General features: G+C 31.4%; 1 protein-coding gene across 1 annotated transcript; it reads left to right on the top strand.

Moving 5' to 3' along the window:
* Positions 1–10,947: 10,947 nt before the first annotated feature.
* On the top strand, positions 10,948–17,839 carry LOC107403657 (plasma membrane ATPase 4). Its single transcript, XM_016010566.4, has 16 exons — positions 10,948–11,257; positions 13,245–13,364; positions 13,474–13,710; positions 13,965–14,726; positions 14,843–14,965; positions 15,055–15,159; positions 15,260–15,404; positions 15,502–15,666; positions 15,754–15,992; positions 16,084–16,116; positions 16,216–16,297; positions 16,412–16,572; positions 16,654–16,827; positions 16,913–17,095; positions 17,185–17,366; positions 17,456–17,839. Exons 1-16 carry the CDS (start codon positions 11,201–11,203, stop codon positions 17,550–17,552), a joined length of 2,865 nt encoding a protein of 954 aa, XP_015866052.3. The 5' UTR covers positions 10,948–11,200; the 3' UTR covers positions 17,553–17,839.
* The last annotated feature ends 1,564 nt before the right edge of the window (positions 17,840–19,403 follow it).

Raw genomic sequence — 19,403 nt, forward strand, 5'->3', positions numbered from 1 at the left:
ATGTATAATTACTCCTTTTTCTTTCTTCACAAATTACATAGAAAAAAGAAAAGAAAAGCGTGTTCTTGTCTAATGTTTATGTGTATTGAAGGACAAAATAGAAGATTTTATACTCTGCTACAAATAAATAAATAAATATAAATGCCCACCCAATCAAAATCCTAGAACCCAATTAATCTCAAAAAGCAACTGATCAGAAAAGAGTGTGTGTTTACACATTTGTATCATCACAAGGTCAATAATTGAGCCCCCCAACTTGTCCGAAAACAGCAGAAAAGTCATATTAAAGATAAAAGGGTATATTTTACCAGATGTTTTTTCTTTTTGTTTAAAAAAAAGGGATATTCTTTGAAATCTTCAAAACGCAAAAATGCTATAAGAAGAAAGAAACAGGACGAAGACTTTATTTTGTGATTATGAGGTGGTGAAAGCAAAAGCATAATTAAATAAATAAATAAATAATCAATCTACCTTTTTTTTTTTTTTTTTTTCTTTTGGTAATCAATGTACCATGTTTTTTTTTTATAAATGTACACTGTTAAGCTCGTGAACCAGATTATTTATTTGCTTTAATAAACCCCCAATAATTTGAACAAAAACTGCGAAATTAATATGAATATACATAGCAAATAAGGTTAAAAGAATGGTACTTAATAGTACATTTATAAATGTTAATATTTCACATGCATAGCAATTTACCAAACCAAAAAACAACAAAAGAGCGTTACGGAAGCTCTTGTTTGTTGAATTGTGATTACGGCTAGCAACTTACATGATGGTGATAACAATTGATTAAGAAATGGAAGGCGTGCCGTATTGCTTTGTTTGGAACTAGCTAGCATGCTTATTGTCTTTTGGTTTTTTATAATATTAAAGATGTTTTTGTCTTAATATGACATCGATTTTTATTTGACTATTTGATATATGGGAATTATATAATTGTGATGGAAGTTCTGAATATTTATCACTAGTAAAAGTGGACTTTGAGCAATTCTACCAAAAAATAATAATAATAATGATAAGTGGACCTTTAGAGAGGGGAGGATAATGAAAAAGAAGAAGAAGAATTGAAGATATTATGTTGGTCCTGCATAGTATTTTCCAAACGGTCATCACAGTCATCATTTCGATTATTAATGAAGTCAAAAGGACAAGAAAGTAAATAGGAGAGAACCAAATTGCGAATTTAAAGGACTCAAAAGTAAACAGGAGAGAACCAAGTTGCGAATGACAATGCGTCACTATATATGCCTATAGCTACAAGTGTTTATATGTTACAAATTGGATTCCTCTTGAAAATTAAATATAATCATCTGGAAGGCATTTCTAGGGACAGTCTGATGGTAATATATAATCCTTTTATATGAAAATTTTGGGATTTTTTTTTTTTTCTAACAATGCATGGAATGTAATCTCTAAAGGGTAAAAGATAAATGTTAAATGTTATAAAATAGAGATATAGTCAATATATAAAATAATGTTACGATAGAGAAACCAATATCCACCTGTGGAGGCTACGCTGACTCCTCTTTATTTATTTATTTATTTATTTTTGGTGATATTATTCAATCTGTTACCTGTTTGAGATTCATGTGGTGAAAATTTATGCTTGTTTGTAAGTCACCTATGAGTTTTTTTCTTTTCTTTTTTCCTTTTTTTATTATATGTGGATGAAGCTACGGATTCCATGTTGACTTTAAACCTGATTTTTGCTGATGAACTTCATTGGATCACTTTTTCTTTTTCTTTTTTTTTTTGGGTGAATACTTCATTGGATCACTTGGATTACTTGTGAACATGGTAATTTATTACTTTTGTTTAAAAGAAAATTGTTGAGAGAAAAAATTATTTTAAATAATAATATTACTCTTGAACTAACATTAGATTTAATTCGATTCATTGCTTTTTTGCTTGGACAAAATATTATTTTAAAAAAGAAAATCATTCTTAGACAACAAAATTCCTCCGGTCAGCCATATATATCCTTTTTATTCATTAGTTAATAGGTTTAATATTACAAAGAAGAAGTAAATTTTAAGACGACACTAATGGTGGAAAGGTACATACTCCCTAGCTAAGACATTCATATTCAAGGCCATCAAAATAATCATACAAGATACACCTATAGCTTGCCCATGGAAATTATTATTATTATTATTATTAATACATATAGTGAGTTTCTTAACGGCAATAGTATTGTAAGACCCCAAAAAAAAAAAAAAAAATTGCATCATTAGTATTATACGAAAGAGCTATTTTATCAACATTTTAAATAATAAATTATCCTAATTAATTGAACAAATTCAGAAAAATTCAATAGTTGTTTATATTAAATCAACTAATAGTTTTACCATCAATATTTCTTTTTATCATTCCACCCCATTATAGATAAATTTAAAATACATTTATAATTTATTGGATTTCGACAAAGATTATTTTTCTCAAATAGATTTTGAATATGTTATTAAATTCATATTTAACTACTAAATAATATTTAAATCTTAACCAAAAGATCAAAGACTAATAATTCATCTTATGTCCATAAGATGTGAGCTTAATTCTACGTATATCAACATACAGAAGGAGAGGGAGAATTAAAAACAAAAAATAAAAATGAAGAAAACGGGGGTAACTAGTTAAGAGTTACATAGGAAGGACGCTTGGCCCTTGTATGGAGACGACCTGAACAAACAGATTGTATAAACTAATGTTTGATATATAAAATTACTTATTAAAAAAAATAAAATAAAAAAACAAAAAAGAAGTCAAAGGTGGGGACGCACCATAAGGGGGGGATTTGGACATTTGTTAGGCAATGAAAAAACCATGGAAAGTGCAAATTGAAATCGAGGAGCGTGAAGGATAGGAGAAAATGTTACATGGAACGCTTATTATCATGTTGCCCCTATTTTTTTTATAATAAAGCTAAACCTATTAAAATATTTATTAAATCTATTAATCAAATAATATGGTAATAATTAATTAATTAATTTTTATTTATTTATTTATTTGCTTATATTTAGATTATATTAATGTATCGATTAATAATATTTTAATTTTAATATCTATAATAAAATTATTTTTATTAATTATCACATACAATTTAAACTCAAATATTCATAGTTATACATAAGGATATAAAATAAAATATATATATTTTATATAAATATAATTACATATATCTTGAGCCAAAAATAATAGTAATTACAGATATGATACTAAATTATTTATTAACATCAATATAACATGTTATTAACATCAATATATCTTGAGCCAAAAACTTTTTTCTTAAGTCACAACACCAACCCTAACACCACCCCCCCAAGGCCACTATTGAAAAAGGCGAGATAGAATGGATCATATCATAGATGGATGCACCCACCTCCCCATCCATTAATTTTGTAATGGTTAATGTGCCAACACTAGGAGGCACATCCCCCAATAACATAGACTTCTGCGGTTTCTTTTCTGCCTACCCATTATTTATATTTAATTCTCACTCACTTATTGATTTTCCATTTTCAATTCTTCATTCGCAATAATATAATATATATATATATATATATTTCTTTGGACATTGTATAATATTCAATATGGGAAGAATTTACTTTACTCTTTTGCTTTATGATCATGAATTCCCATTCGGGGTTGTAAGCCTTGTGGGGCGTTGCAAATTGCAAAAGGATAAGGATTCTCACCATTATCTTCATTCCGGCCTACACATAGAGAGGTCCTTTTTTATACCTAAAAGATTTCTCATATAATGTTTTATTGTGTGTATATCCTTTTTATGACACATTGAACGAAAATGGACCAAGATGAAAAGAATCAAAGAAACTCTTTTATTCGATTCAATCATGAAATCTATGGGGAAAAAGAAAAAAGAAAGAAGTTTGGTTCAAAGTTTGTATCCTGCAATTCTTTGACAATATCATGACCTGCATGTATATAAAATCTCAAACCAGCTTCAATTCCGCACAGACATAGGAAAGACACTTAAAAAAAATTGAGATCTTTGGCATCAAATATATTTCTTAAACTCGAGCAAGAAAAAATAAAATAAAAAGGAAGGATATATAGAAGATATTTCTATATGGTACTGTAAGATAATTGGCACGTATTATGTAAGCACTTGCTGATATAATGCATGCTAGCTATTGGCTTGGCTTCCATGACTCTCTCTACACATTCTATCTCTTAGTTTGAAGTATTTATGTGGATATATACATATATACATATATATATATATATAGAGAGAGAGAGAGAGAGATAACACCCATTTACCTAATATATATATATATATATATAGAAAGAGATTAATACCCACTTGAGGGTGTTCGATCTACTTTATATTGAAAGCGTCAGCAGAGTGCCTTACATTTTAGTTATCAAGTTGACCTTGCTATTTGACAGAATTATTAATTAATTTTATTATTATTATTATTATATGAATATGATTTATGTATATATGTATAAATTAATTATACAGAAGCGTTGAAACAGGTTATATAATTTTGAATTAATTAAATCAATATAATTAAATTTTTAAAATGTGAAATAAAATGCAATTGGTTAATATTGGGGAAATTAACAATTAATTAACTAATTGTGCTAACCGAGCAGCACATGTGCGGTCCATGCAACATGAACGCCTGCATGCTCCTGAAAAATCATAATGCAAATAAAAGAAAACTGCATGATTTGTACTGTCTTTCAACCGTTTTCACCAACTTTTGTTATTACTATTCTTTTTTTCTTTTTTGCATTTTTAAAATGCACAAACACTTTTTATATATTTCGTAAATATAAAATATCAAATATACGGTAGTACACATGCGCGCATGACATAATTTTTTTAAAATTATTTACTTTGTATATTTTTTTAAATCCACGTAATTTGGAATACAGACCAATATATAATTCATTATTCAATTATTAGTTCCCATTCAAATAAATAACATATAGCATAAAATTATCAACATATATAATATGCTAATGAAACTAGAGCTAGCCACATGGTTATATTATCGGCCTGCTGAATGGGTGCCCAATTTTGATTTGTATGTTGTTTATTCATTTAATAATGTGCATTTTAGTTTCAGGTCAAAATCAATTGAAGCCCACATCTTATTAGTGCCTGATCATGCTCTATATGTATACCTAATTATGAGCTCAGTTGACAATTAGTAATTCTTTAAAAAATCATCATTATGGGTGTAGGAAAATAAGTTGGTACTATAATTTTAAATTCTAACAAAAAAGTACCATAATTTTTCAGTAGTCTCATCATATTTTTCAGATAAAACTTAAATCCCTGTCCTCTGTGCTTTAAAAAAAAAAAATGTACTCTATAAAATTAATATAATTATCACTTTTGATATGGTATATCTTTTGATATTATATACTTAAAATAAGCTCTCATTTTATTATCTATATATATATATATATATATATATTATGTAATGTAATTGGGAAGAGAGTCCATCATATTTGACAAAATAAAAAAAAGAAAGAGAGTCCATCATGAAAAACACCTGTGAAATAATACAATATTATGTATACTACATTAATAATTAAATTAATTAATATTGAAGGTTCTTGTATGAGTGTGAGTGACTTCACGAGCTATTAATATTGTATAATTTTGGGAGAATGGTAGGGGGCATGATTGGTCTGAATTCAACGGCATTATTTCATGGGATAATGTGTCTGTATACATATATATAAAGAAAATAAAAATGTTGCCCCAGTTAGCAGAACCTATAGCTATATCTAGGTGTTGGTGTTGCTCACATCCCACGTCAATGTTGGACAATAACTATATTTATATATTGAAAAAAAGAAAGTTGAAATTTGAAATATTTATAATTATGTTATTTTTAATAATTATTTTTAAGATGAAGAGGGATATGGAACCTAAAGAAGTAGGTTTGCAGCAGAGAAGACATTCCTCATATATTTTATTGATTGTGATGAATATTATTATGAAAATTGAGTTATATATGGTGCATAAATTTGGAATCTGTCCGTTTCTTTATATATATATATATATAATCATTTCTATTGCTTACCATTTGTATCTTTGTTAATTGATCATTTAATTTAATTTTTTGTTTTAGTGTTACTAATTTCCAAACAAGGGTCTATTATTTTTCTTTTTTAATCAATATTAATCTTATTACAATTGTAGATACGAATACAAAAGTGTCTAAATTAGGACGTAGATATCATGCTTTGGCCTTCTCTTGCCCCTCTTTCTTTTTACATTACCATTAAAATTGCCATCTTTTGTTCCTTATTTAGCAGCCAAATTAGATGATTAAATAAAAGGAGAAGTATCAATTTCAAATTAAAGCAGATTCTACAAAATAAATAAATAAATAAAAAGGGATCAATTTTTTTCCTTAAAAAATGCGAAATTTGAATTCCTATTTTATATTCTCCATTGGATAGATAAAGTCATCTTAATGTGGGACGTTATGCTCTTTTTTTTTTTTTTTTTTTTCAAAATTTTCAAATTTTCATCACATTTTCGTTCAGCATATGAGTCATATGATGAAGGTTTTGAAAGTCGTAAATAGCATTCAAAAAATAAAAAAAATAAACAAACTTTGATAAAAACGTGCGTAGAATTTGAGGTATATATTTAATTGACGAAAAATAGTAGTTTTATTATGAGGTAGCATTCTAATAATCAATTGGAAGCTAATCCGATTAATTTTGGTTATAGAAGTTGAGTATGCCTCTCCATCCAAATTATATAAATAACATTGAGTCAAATGGAAAATTTATTGTATGTGATCGTTGAAAAGATTGAAGGCATTATAATGTAATTTGTTCATTCATATTCAAGGACCATTTACATGCAAAGAAAGTTCTCATAAGAGTCCAAATTAACATTATATTCATAAATTAAGATCATATTATATATGTTATGCATTTTACCACGTAAATCTCATTTGAATTTCCAAAGTTTTATTTTACGCAAAGATGTATAGTTTTGATTTTCAACATTGTAAGTTAATTTTCTTTTATCAATAATATATATATATATATATATATATTTATTTTTTGTCAGGATTATCTATAGTATTTTGAAAAGGTAACGAGAGAAAAAACAGCGCCAGTCCATATTTCAGGGGTTTGTCTAATAAAATTAATTACTTAAACGAGTCTCCGAATACCTTTCCAAATTAAAAGTCATAAGCAGACCAAAAAATGACAATGAATGCGCAGAAAGTAATGAAAAGATGTCAAAATACTTTGAAAGTACAGCAACGTTTGGTTCGATCGGTGCAATAATTGCCAAAACTAAAAAGGAAAAAAAAAAAAAAAGAACTCCAATAAAATATAAGGTAATAACACAAAGAATATGCTTGACTGGCACCATGTTATTCCAATATTATAATTTATATTTTTCCCAGGATTAAAGAAATAAATATTCGATAAGAGAGCAATATTAATTTCAGTTGTATTTCATATATGATTAATAAAAACATAGTAATCAATTAAAATTGTTTGAGTTTAATTATTACTGCACATTGCACCTGCATTTATGTTCCGCTTATCCTGCCGTTTCCTCTGCATTAGGTATAATTTGATTTTTCCTTTCTTCGGATAAACAAATAATTAATATATAAATCATGCTCATGCCATTTGTAAAGACGTGTATTATGTATACAACCTCACCTCTACACACACACACACATATAAATATATATTTATGTACATACTGTATGAAAAAAAAATTATTGCAATTAAATTTAATTATTATTTGGTCATCAGGAAAGCACAAGGAATTTATGTGGAGAGAAAAGAGAAATTGGGTAGGCTTTTGAATTAATGAATTTCTTTTTCTTTTTTAACGAGATCATTAACTAGTCTTGCTTCCATGTAAATAATTTAGATAAATTTGTCTTCTAAAATTCCCATATATGGTTCTATCAAAGAAAAATTTTTTTCCGTGTGTTTTTTTTTTTTTTTTTGTGGGGGGGGGGGGGGGGGGGTGGGGGGCTGTGTTGAACCCACCAAATAAATTATGATCCTTCAAATTTTCTTCTTATTATGATAATGAATTAGTACATATAATTAATATCCTTACAATAATAATGATAATAGACCATGGGAAAATGCTTTTATATATGTATTTAAAATTAAAAACACTAGAAATTCATATTCTACAAAATAAATATTATAATTTTACTTTTTTATTATTTGTCTGTTCATGATGAAGACATAGATCAGCAAGGAAGCGTAAAAGTAACCAAAGAACTTGTTAACTAGGTAGTTTGAAATTTGGGTTCACATTATTAATTTATTTTTATTTATTTTTCAAACAATAATTGAACGGCGAGGATGAGATCTGGGAAAATTTCACATGGGGATGGAAGTACCGGAGAGTGGCTGCGAGACCTCTATTATTGGCGATAAAAATGAATTTACTCTTTATGTGTGTGTTTGTAGTGTGCGCGTTTAGGCTGCCGAGGAGGTGCGACGACTTTCCATTATTGTGGGTCCCACCTACCCTCGCACCTTAAAAAGTCAATTCACTCTTTTTTTTATTTTATTATTATTATTATTTTGAGAATACCCTCTCTCTTATTAAACTGCCAAAACATCATCAATTTATTTATTTTATAAATTATTATTTTTAAAACAAATCCTACCGAAATAATAATAATAATAATAAGTATCTCACACCGTCACCATGTGCGGCCGGCTACATTTCACTCGCCGAATTTATGGACCCCACATTCAAAATGGATATTAATCATTTTTTAACTTTCTAACTCTTCAATGTTTCCACCTTGCTTATGCATGCATTTTTTTGTTTTCAGTATCTAATTGGAGCTATGTCTCAATAGCATTTACTGATTTGATTAATAAACAAATTATTGTTTGGCTATATCATTCTCAGCACTTTCTTGATATCCATTCAAATTTAATGGGAAAGTAAATTATATTTTATTGATAATTTTATGAGTTAAGATATATATATACACTATGGATCGTTCAATAACAAAGTTGGTATATGAAATTAAATGAGATTAACTTAATTGATAAATTATTTATATTTGGAAACAATTTATTCAAGCTATAATTTTTGACAAAATCAAATTTGAATATGTCAATGAAAAACCTAAAAGAAAGCCGTTGCACAATAATCATTCTCCGGGACTAATAAGTTTTGTTTCAAAACAAATGCCATTTGATAGTTTATCCTCTAAAACCTAAAAGAGAAGTCGACGTTGGGCATTAATTATCTTGCATGGACGACTGACAAGTTTTGTTTATCTAAAAAATGGCATTTGACAGTTTGTCCCTTTGGATTCCAAATAAAACATATATGATCAAATCTATTCTATTTATATTAGATAGAATAAGCCACGAGAAAACTAAAAGAAAGTCGTTGTGCAATAATCATTCTGCACAAACTACTAGCCAGCTTAGTTATAAGACAAACAACATTCAACAGTTTGCACTCTCAAATTTCAAATAGAACATATATACATGATCGAATCTACTATATTTCTATTAGAATAATCCTAATTCGACTTATAAGGAGCACTACACCGGTGCCCTAAAACACTCATGGCCTTGGTGTTGTAAGTATCGTAGATACCATTAGAGTAAGGCAATTATTTCAAACATCATTAAAATTTGTGCTACAGTAATTAAAGTTTTTTCATTCAATAAATATATGCAACAATAGCCAATAACTTTGTATAATAACAATTATTGTTTCTTAAGTAAATAAGTTTAGGTTCAAATATTTCGTCCTAGTGTTATAAAAAATTTTGGAACTTAATAGACGACACAATTAATTAGTTGTAGTACTAAACGTTAAGTTGTTTTCAAACAAACATTCTCTTGTCATGTAAATGTAGATTGTCTTACAAATTGGAGAAAATTGAGATTTTTAGGTATGTTCAAGTTTATTTTCCACAAAAAAATTAGTATTTTTAGCAAATAATTATTGATTTTATGTCTATATAGAGAGAACTTTAATTTATTCATTTTTTATTATATGTTAGTTAACTTTAATTAGAATCGCTAAAATAGATGATAAAAAAAAAAAAAAAGAGTAACCAAAATAGAACTTTCTGTCGGATCCACGATCACGTATAAATGGTTAATTGTCCAATCATTTTTAGAATAAAACATTTAATCATGTTTAAGTGCCTTGTCAGTTTTGAGCTAGCCAATTAATGAGTCAAAAAATTAAAAAGGAAAATACACATATGTTGGCTGCTAATCAGATTCCCATTTTTTATGTACCAAAAAATAAATAAATTACCATTTTTTTCCTTTTATTATAAAAAAATATTCACTAACCTTTTTAAGGTGTCTTTGGATTTTTACAATTTATAAAGTAACGACACAATTCATATTTGATCTCCAAGTACTTCAATGAGGGATTTTCTTCCATTTGCGAATATTAGATTTTTAATTTTTCTTTTAATTTGATAAAATATAAAAAAAATGCATGAAAATCGATATTGATTTGATATCCAATATTATATGGAGAAAATAATAACCCAAAAAAAAAAAAAAGAGTTTTTATTTTAACACTGTTTCAGATAAATATCTCAGCAGTAAAATTATCTAATATTGATATATAATATATATATATATATTTTATGGAAAAAGAAAAAAAGAGAGAAATAGACACGTCAGCATAAAAGGATGGGGTCCACACTAGAGGGGTGAGTGGTGTTGGAGAGCAGGTTGGGAAGCCCAAGGCATCACCATCAAGAGCATCATCAGTAGTAGAGCAGCAACCGACAAGTCACCGGTAATAAGTTTAGAGAGAGAGAGAGAGAGAGAGGTCCCACTTGGAGGGTGAAGGGATTAAACGGCGCGTCGTCTCACAATGTTAACCAACACACTCCCTCTCTCTCTTTCTCTCGTCAGGGTGGGGGATATATAAAGAGATGTATGGTGTAAGCGTAAACAAGCTCTCTCTTCTTCTTCTTCTTCACCAGCTGATCCACCTGAATTCTCTCTCTCTCTCTCTTTTTTCTCTTTCAATTTTCAATATGATCTCCTTTACTTCTCTCTCTTTCTCTTTCCATTAGAGCTTAATTTCCATTTTTACTTCTATTTTCTTCTTTTTCTTTCTGTTTACCATAAAAAAATAAAAAATAAAAACGTAGTATATTCTCTGCCTGTTTCGCTTCTACTCTTTACTGGATAAGACATGGGGGGTAACAACGCTATTAGTCTCGAGGAGATCAAGAACGAAACTGTTGATCTGGTAGTATTTTTTTTCTCGCTTATTTTCTCGGAAAAATAAATGAAAGAATTTGCGTTTTATTTTCTATTTTTATTTTTAGTTTCCTTTTTAGTAAACGTTTGTTTCTATTGATCAGAAAAATGGATCTGAGACACAGTTTTTTTTTTTTCAGTTTCTCTTCTTTGTCTTCTATTTCATAATTCTTACTGTGTTTATTCATTTGCTTTTCTGCAAAAACATATGTTTGACTATAGCGAGAATAGTTAATTGCCCGCGTAAATTTCGCTGCAAATTTTTTTTTTTTTTGACTTCTTTAAATGCATGTTGATGTCAAAGTCAAATGCTTTTAGCTAGGGTTTGTGAGTCATAAAGGTAAACAAGCCGAGGTTTTTTATTTTCCTTTTGTGTGTATATATATATTTTCTATCTAACCAAACAGACTCATATCAGGTTAGTTTTGCAGTTCGGATCTAAAACATGTGAATGAGAGAGAGAGAGAGAGAGAGAGAGAGAGAGAGAGAGAGGTTGAGTACAGTACGTTTTATCTTTTCCCAAAATGTTTTTTTAAATGGTTAAACCTCTTTAATTTTTTTTTTATTTTTATAAATATAATTTTTTGAGGTCTTCTATCTCTTTCTCTGTGCCTTGTTTGTTAGTAAAGGGGAATTATAAGTACTTTTTCCGTGGTACTTTGGGCTTTTCTCCGTTTATACCACCTTTACTTCTTTACTTCTTTTTTTTTTTTTTTCCCGTCTCAAAAACTGTTTCGTTTTCTTTTTCTTTGTTTTTTCCTTTCAACCTTTTCACATTCAACGGTTCTGAGGCCTGATTCTCTCTCCCTGACACTTTCACATCTATTCTTGGATTTATCAATTTCGGATTTTTTTTCCTCTCTTTTCCCAATTTGCCCATTGATTCTCTTTTTATTTACTCTGATACCCTGACCTTTATTGGTATTCGGAGCGCGTGTGTTCTACCCTCCAATCACATGGGGGATTGAAAGGTTTTGGTTGGCCCACCTGACACTAATTCGATTTATTTATTTATTTTCTCATTTTGTCACGGCTTCAGTCAACGCTTTTGCATCCCTAGGCCAAAAACTAAGCCGAGACAAATACTGTTCTGTCCGGTTCGCTCGGTGAATTGCGAGTCAACACATCCTGACTCATTCACCCGATTAGTACCCAAAAAAAAAAAAAAAAAAGGAAACTGACTTTATCCGTATAAATCATAAGAGATGATCTCTATAACAAAATATCACATATCTAGATTCAAAAAAATACAAGAATAAACCCGGCTATTATTTCCTTCTATATTTGACTTTTATTTTTTATTTTTTATTTATACATATAAAGCAAAATAGGGAGAATTTTGAAATAATATTTCGTCGTACGATTATTGTTGAGTGTGAAATATACAGCCTAGTTGCCATTAATGTGCAGGAAGCAGTGTCACATGTGGACCGAACCAAATGTGTATTCCGTGTACATGCATGTTTATTCGCTTATTAATCATACATGTGATTTTGTCTTACAATTTGCGACTCTTCCCAATAGTCTTTTTGTCTGCCATGGACCAGTAACAGTTTCTTGCCTTTATGGAATTAATTTTTCTTAAAAATAATAAAAAAAAACTTACCGTTAATTTGTTTCAACTTTTGTTTATGACAAAGAGTGTTTTGTGTGCTTGTGACCCTTGCCGCTTTGACTCTTGAAAAAGGTAAATCAGATATATATATATATATATACCTATTATATTAAACTTTATCTAGTGGGCACCATGGCAAAGCCCGGCTTCCAAAATTTCATGTAGAAAAATTCTGTATGCATATGCTAATGTGTCTGTGCACGTATTTGTGGTCTTTGTGGCCCATCACAACTGGTTTTTCTAAGTTTATGATGTAGAAACAAAGGTGATCAACTTTATTAGTTGTAAATGATGAACAGCAGGTTAGTAATTAGGTGTACTAGGCATTTGAGTTTAATCTGACAGATTCTTGTATGCACAGGAGAGAATTCCAATTGAAGAAGTGTTTGAGCAATTGAAATGTACAAGAGAAGGTTTGACCTCGGAGGAAGGAGTCAACAGGCTTCATATTTTTGGTCCAAACAAGCTAGAAGAGAAAAAGGTTCTTTTCCTGATATGTTAGCTTTGAATATATATATATATATATATATTTTAAATCTCTTATACTGACAACTCATAATTATATTAAAATATTTAAAAAATGAAAACAGGAAAGCAAATTACTGAAGTTTCTGGGGTTTATGTGGAACCCTCTATCATGGGTCATGGAAGCTGCAGCTATCATGGCAATTGCTTTGGCAAATGGTGGTGGGAAGCCCCCAGATTGGCAAGATTTTGTGGGTATTGTCTGCTTGCTTGTTATCAACTCCACCATCAGTTTCATTGAAGAAAACAATGCAGGCAATGCAGCTGCTGCTCTTATGGCTGGTCTTGCTCCAAAGACAAAGGTAATTCAACAATTTGTTGCCATAAAACTATAATTTTAGCTAGCATGTCTTATGAATATATATATATATATATATATGCTATTTTTTTGTACAAATTGAAACTGTTTCCTAATTGAAATACGAAGGATATGTTATCAATCAAGTTCTTTATAAAGAAAAAGTGTTAAGGAATGTAGGTATCTGATTTGATTGATATTGATATGGAGTTTCTTCATTAGCAAGTATATTGATATTCCTTTTTGGTGTCTGTCTAGGTGCTTAGAGATGGCAAGTGGACAGAGGAGGAAGCTGCAATTCTGGTTCCAGGAGACATCATTAGTGTCAAATTGGGAGATATCGTCCCTGCTGATGCACGTCTTCTCGAGGGTGACCCTTTAAAGATTGATCAATCTGCCCTCACTGGAGAATCACTCCCTGTGACCAAGAATCCTGGGGATGAAGTTTTCTCTGGTTCAACTTGCAAACAAGGTGAAATTGAAGCTGTCGTTATTGCAACTGGGGTTCACACCTTCTTTGGAAAGGCTGCACATCTTGTGGACAGCACCAACCAAGTTGGACACTTCCAAAAGGTGCTGACGGCTATTGGGAATTTCTGTATCTGCTCCATTGCTGTTGGAATGCTGATTGAGATTTTAGTTATGTATCCGATTCAGCACCGCAAGTATAGGGATGGAATTGACAATCTCCTTGTTCTCTTGATTGGAGGAATACCAATTGCCATGCCCACTGTCTTGTCTGTGACAATGGCTATTGGTTCTCACAGGCTATCTCAGCAGGGTGCGATCACCAAGAGGATGACTGCCATTGAAGAGATGGCTGGTATGGATGTCCTCTGCAGTGATAAAACCGGGACACTGACTCTTAACAAGCTCAGTGTTGATACCAACTTGATTGAGGTCTTTGTAAAGGGTGTAGAGAAAGAACATGTGACTTTGCTTGCTGCAAGGGCATCTAGGACTGAGAACCAGGACGCCATTGATACTGCCATTGTTGGCATGCTTGCTGATCCTAAGGAGGTATCTACTTTAAAACTTTTATTCCTCTTAGCCATCTACTACTTTCTAAATTGATTTCTGGAAAGAAAGATGTAATTGAATAAACTTGTACTGTAAAAATATGAATGTTTATGCAGGCAAGAGCTGGAATTAGAGAGGTGCACTTTCTCCCTTTCAATCCTGTAGACAAGAGAACTGCTTTGACTTATATTGATAGTGATGGAAACTGGCACAGAGCAAGCAAAGGTGCACCAGAACAGGTAATTGTGTTCTTTCTCTTATTACTTTAGCCTGAAGCTGTTCTAATTCTTGCCATTTAATTAATTAGCCATTTAATTTCTGTAAATAGATTTTGACCCTATGCAACTGCAAAGAGGATTCTAAGAGGAAGGCTTTTGCTGTCATCGATAAGTTTGCTGAACGTGGGCTCCGGTCGCTGGCTGTTGCTAGACAGGTTTCAGAATTAGTCCTTCATGTTCAATTTACCATCTCACATTTACTCATTTTACTGGACCAATGACCCTATATTTGTTGCTTTTGTAACTTGTTTATAGCAAGTGCCCGAGAAAACCAAGGAAAGCCCTGGTGCTCCATGGCAGTTTGTTGGGTTGTTGCCACTTTTCGATCCACCAAGGCATGATAGTGCAGAAACCATCCGCAGGGCTCTTAACCTTGGTGTTAATGTCAAGATGATTACGGGTAATTCAATTTCTTTTTTATGATCCTTGCAAATATATAACTTCCTGTTTGTCCTTGAGTTATAGGCTTACCTGCATATGGTTGTCTTAATGTGCAGGCGATCAACTTGCCATTGCAAAGGAGACCGGTCGGAGACTTGGAATGGGAACCAACATGTACCCATCTGCTTCCTTACTTGGTCAAGACAAGGATGCAAGCATTGCTGCCATTCCTGTAGAAGAGTTGATTGAGAAAGCTGACGGGTTTGCAGGAGTATTTCCGGGTGAAGTTCTATAATATGCTGGCTGGTTAAGACAAAAATATCAGGTTTGAAAATCGTTTTCTAACACTTTTACATTTTATTGTACAGAGCACAAATATGAAATTGTGAAGAAGTTGCAAGAGAGGAAGCACATTTGTGGAATGACAGGAGATGGTGTAAATGATGCTCCAGCTCTGAAGAAGGCAGATATTGGAATAGCTGTTGCTGATGCTACTGATGCTGCTCGAGGCGCTTCAGATATTGTTCTCACAGAACCTGGATTAAGTGTCATCATTAGTGCAGTGCTGACCAGCAGAGCAATTTTCCAGAGAATGAAAAACTACACAGTCAGTTGCTCTTTTTCCTCCTTGTATCCACTTCTAACCATTTTATTTCTTGACTGAACAGTCTATGACCTTTGCCTTCTTTACTTTCCAGATCTATGCGGTTTCAATCACAATTCGTATTGTGGTAAGCAGATAGATAGCAGTGCTTAAAACTATGTGATTAGATTTTATATGTAATTCTTGATTTAGTAAGTTATTCCATGTTTCTTTCCCAATTACGCAGTTTGGTTTCATGCTCATTGCTTTGATATGGAAGTTCGACTTCTCACCTTTCATGGTTTTGATTATTGCCATCCTAAACGATGGTAAGTTTGTTAATAAGTGAACTAGCAATGAGTACCAGTTTACTTATTTTGGTTCCTTTGCTACCATGTCATGATGATTTTGAGTATTGACACCTTGTGTTACGTATATCTAAGGAACAATTATGACGATCTCAAAGGACAGAGTGAAGCCCTCTCCAATGCCTGATAGCTGGAAATTGAAAGAAATTTTTGCTACCGGGATTGTTCTTGGAGGTTACTTGGCATTGATGACTGTCATATTCTTCTGGGTGATGAAGGAGACAGATTTCTTCTCGGTAAGAGACTGTTTCTGCTCTGTGTTACCCTGAAGATACATTTTACAAAACCGTTCTGAAAGTTTAACAATTCCTTCGCAGGACAAATTTGGAGTGAGATCTATTAGGAACAGTCCTCATGAAATGATGGCTGCATTATACCTTCAAGTGAGTATTGTGAGCCAGGCTCTCATTTTCGTAACCCGTTCTCGCAGCTGGTCCTACGTTGAACGCCCTGGATTACTATTAGTCAGTGCATTCATTGTTGCGCAATTGGTAAGCAGACTGCAATCTATTTATCCTTCCCTTGTGCTCATAACTTGCTGTCATGTATAAAAGCTAAGTGGTCGTGTATTTTCAGGTTGCAACTTTGATTGCAGTGTATGCAAACTGGGGTTTTGCAAGAATCAAAGGAGTTGGCTGGGGATGGGCTGGTGTCATCTGGATTTACAGCATTGTCTTCTATGTCCCACTCGACTTAATGAAGTTTGCCATCCGCTACATCTTAAGTGGAAAGGCTTGGCTCAACTTGCTCGAGAACAAGGTAATTCAATTTTATTTTATGCTTTAGGAAGTAGATTTATGCATATGTTTGGATGAACTAAATTCTTCAATGTATTGAACTTGTAATAGACTGCCTTCACCACCAAGAAAGATTATGGTAAAGAGGAAAGAGAAGCTCAATGGGCTCTTGCTCAAAGGACACTCCATGGACTTCAACCGCCGGAAACTTCCAACCTCTTTAACGATAAGAGCAGTTACAGAGAGCTATCTGAGATAGCCGAGCAGGCCAAGAGACGAGCTGAAGTTGCCAGGTAAAAAAATTATTTGCTTTGCTTTCAACATGAAAAAAAATTGCTTTATTGAATCAGTATATTAAATAAGAAAAATTCTGTGGTTATAGGCTTCGGGAGCTTCACACGCTGAAGGGACATGTCGAGTCAGTGGTGAAGCTGAAAGGTTTGGACATTGACACAATCCAGCAGCACTATACAGTGTAAAAATGGAGAAGAAGGACCATCAGCTGAGAGGGAAAAGCGCTCGAGAAGTAAGAGGTCCCAATGATGTAACTATTTTTAAGACAGGGATAGACAACGAGAGAAAGACATAAGGCCTAATTAGTCAAAAGCATTTCTAGATATATATAATCTATATCTATATATATATATATATATGGACTACGGAGAGCATGATTTGTGTTATATATAACTCTCCCTAATCTGTTTTACATTTCCTTTCTAATGTATTTTCAAATTGCCAGAAGAAAGGTGTGTTTGGTTTTTTTTTTTTTTCTTGGTCTGACAAAGGGGCTAAAGGCATAAATTTGCCCCCAAAGTTTTTTCTTTTTAGCCATGATTAGTTTCCCTTGCTTTTTTTCTCTTATATATGTGGTTGTTTTTGTATCTTTTACTCTACTTCTGCACCTGCCATGGTGAATTATCACCTTCAAAATCGCACTTCTAAAAAAAACTATTTGACTCGATCATTTGGATGTTCAGAACCTATGAGCTAGTTTCCAACCCTTATGGAGCTTTTTCTATTGCACTACACAGATTTGATAAGCTTGATTTGAATTTTTCCATTTGTTGAATGAACGAAATGAAAATCAAAGAAGAAACTTACACCCTTGATAGACTTTTATTGAACTGTTTGTTAACTTTCCCAGCAGGACATAAATTAAAGTTTTCTGCTTCACTTGCTTTAAAAATGATTGGTGGACTATGAAGTAATTGTGAATCTATCATTTACTATTCGGTAGCCAATCTTTACAGGATTTGAATAAAATTCATGGGTTTAATTTGATTAGGAAAAAATTTAATATATAAACCCATTAATACCGATCAATAATTCAAGATATAAGTGTAAGAGTCCTTGTCAAATTACATTTTCAAAGTGGAAGCCAAGCGTACTAGTTCAAAAAGGGTAACTTCTTACTGCTAGCTTTTTCATGTAATAATATTATTGGTTGAACGGGCAGGGCCCAACCATGTTTCTTTCAAGAAGGAGCCCAAATCCATGTCCTTAAATGGGCCTCCGAGAACACTGAGACTGCTCTTGCTTAAAACCTTTCTCATTTTCTTTCTTCTTTTATTTCCTCAATGGCTAAGAACATAAATGAATGCAAAGCAAACAACAGAGAAATAATAATAATAATAATAATAATAATAATAATATTGGTTTTAGCATTAGCTTAAGCCTGCAAATACAATTACTCACCACCATTTAATGTGGTTATTTTTTATTTTTTATTTATTTTAAATCATACCACCATTGAATGAGTTAAATCGATGTCTTTGATCATCTATCCAATCAATAGGCGCAGATATAACTGAGAATTCTTCTTATTAATGTTACCTAAACATATTATATATATTTATCTGATATTACTGAAATTTTACCAAGTTGAGGAAATAATTTGGTAGGATCAACTATAATAACTTCTATCAATTACAAAATGTCAAATCATGTCTTTTTCTTTTCTTTTTTTTGAAAGAAAATGTCAAATCAGTTAAACAAGATATAGTTAGCATTAATTATCATTCATCTAACTATGTAGTATCAAAAATTAATTTTAATTCAGATACTTACTATATAACCGTTTTGTTTTCATATGCGTTGTCGTAATTTTCAACTCGTTTAACAAATTAGAATTGCTTCAGGTTATATTCCAAAAATATTGTAAATAGAATAGTTTTTGCTACTGGGTACTTGAAGGGAAACAGTGCATTTTTGCATATTAGAAATTGAAAGAGATACACATTATATCAACAAAAGGAACATATTAGAAAAGTTTTCACAATATATAATTCTTTTTATGACAAAGTAATTAATCACACCAAGCTTAACTACTT

This window comes from Ziziphus jujuba, chromosome 1 (assembly GCF_031755915.1).
Source record: "Ziziphus jujuba cultivar Dongzao chromosome 1, ASM3175591v1".
NCBI lineage: Eukaryota > Viridiplantae > Streptophyta > Magnoliopsida > Rosales > Rhamnaceae > Ziziphus > Ziziphus jujuba.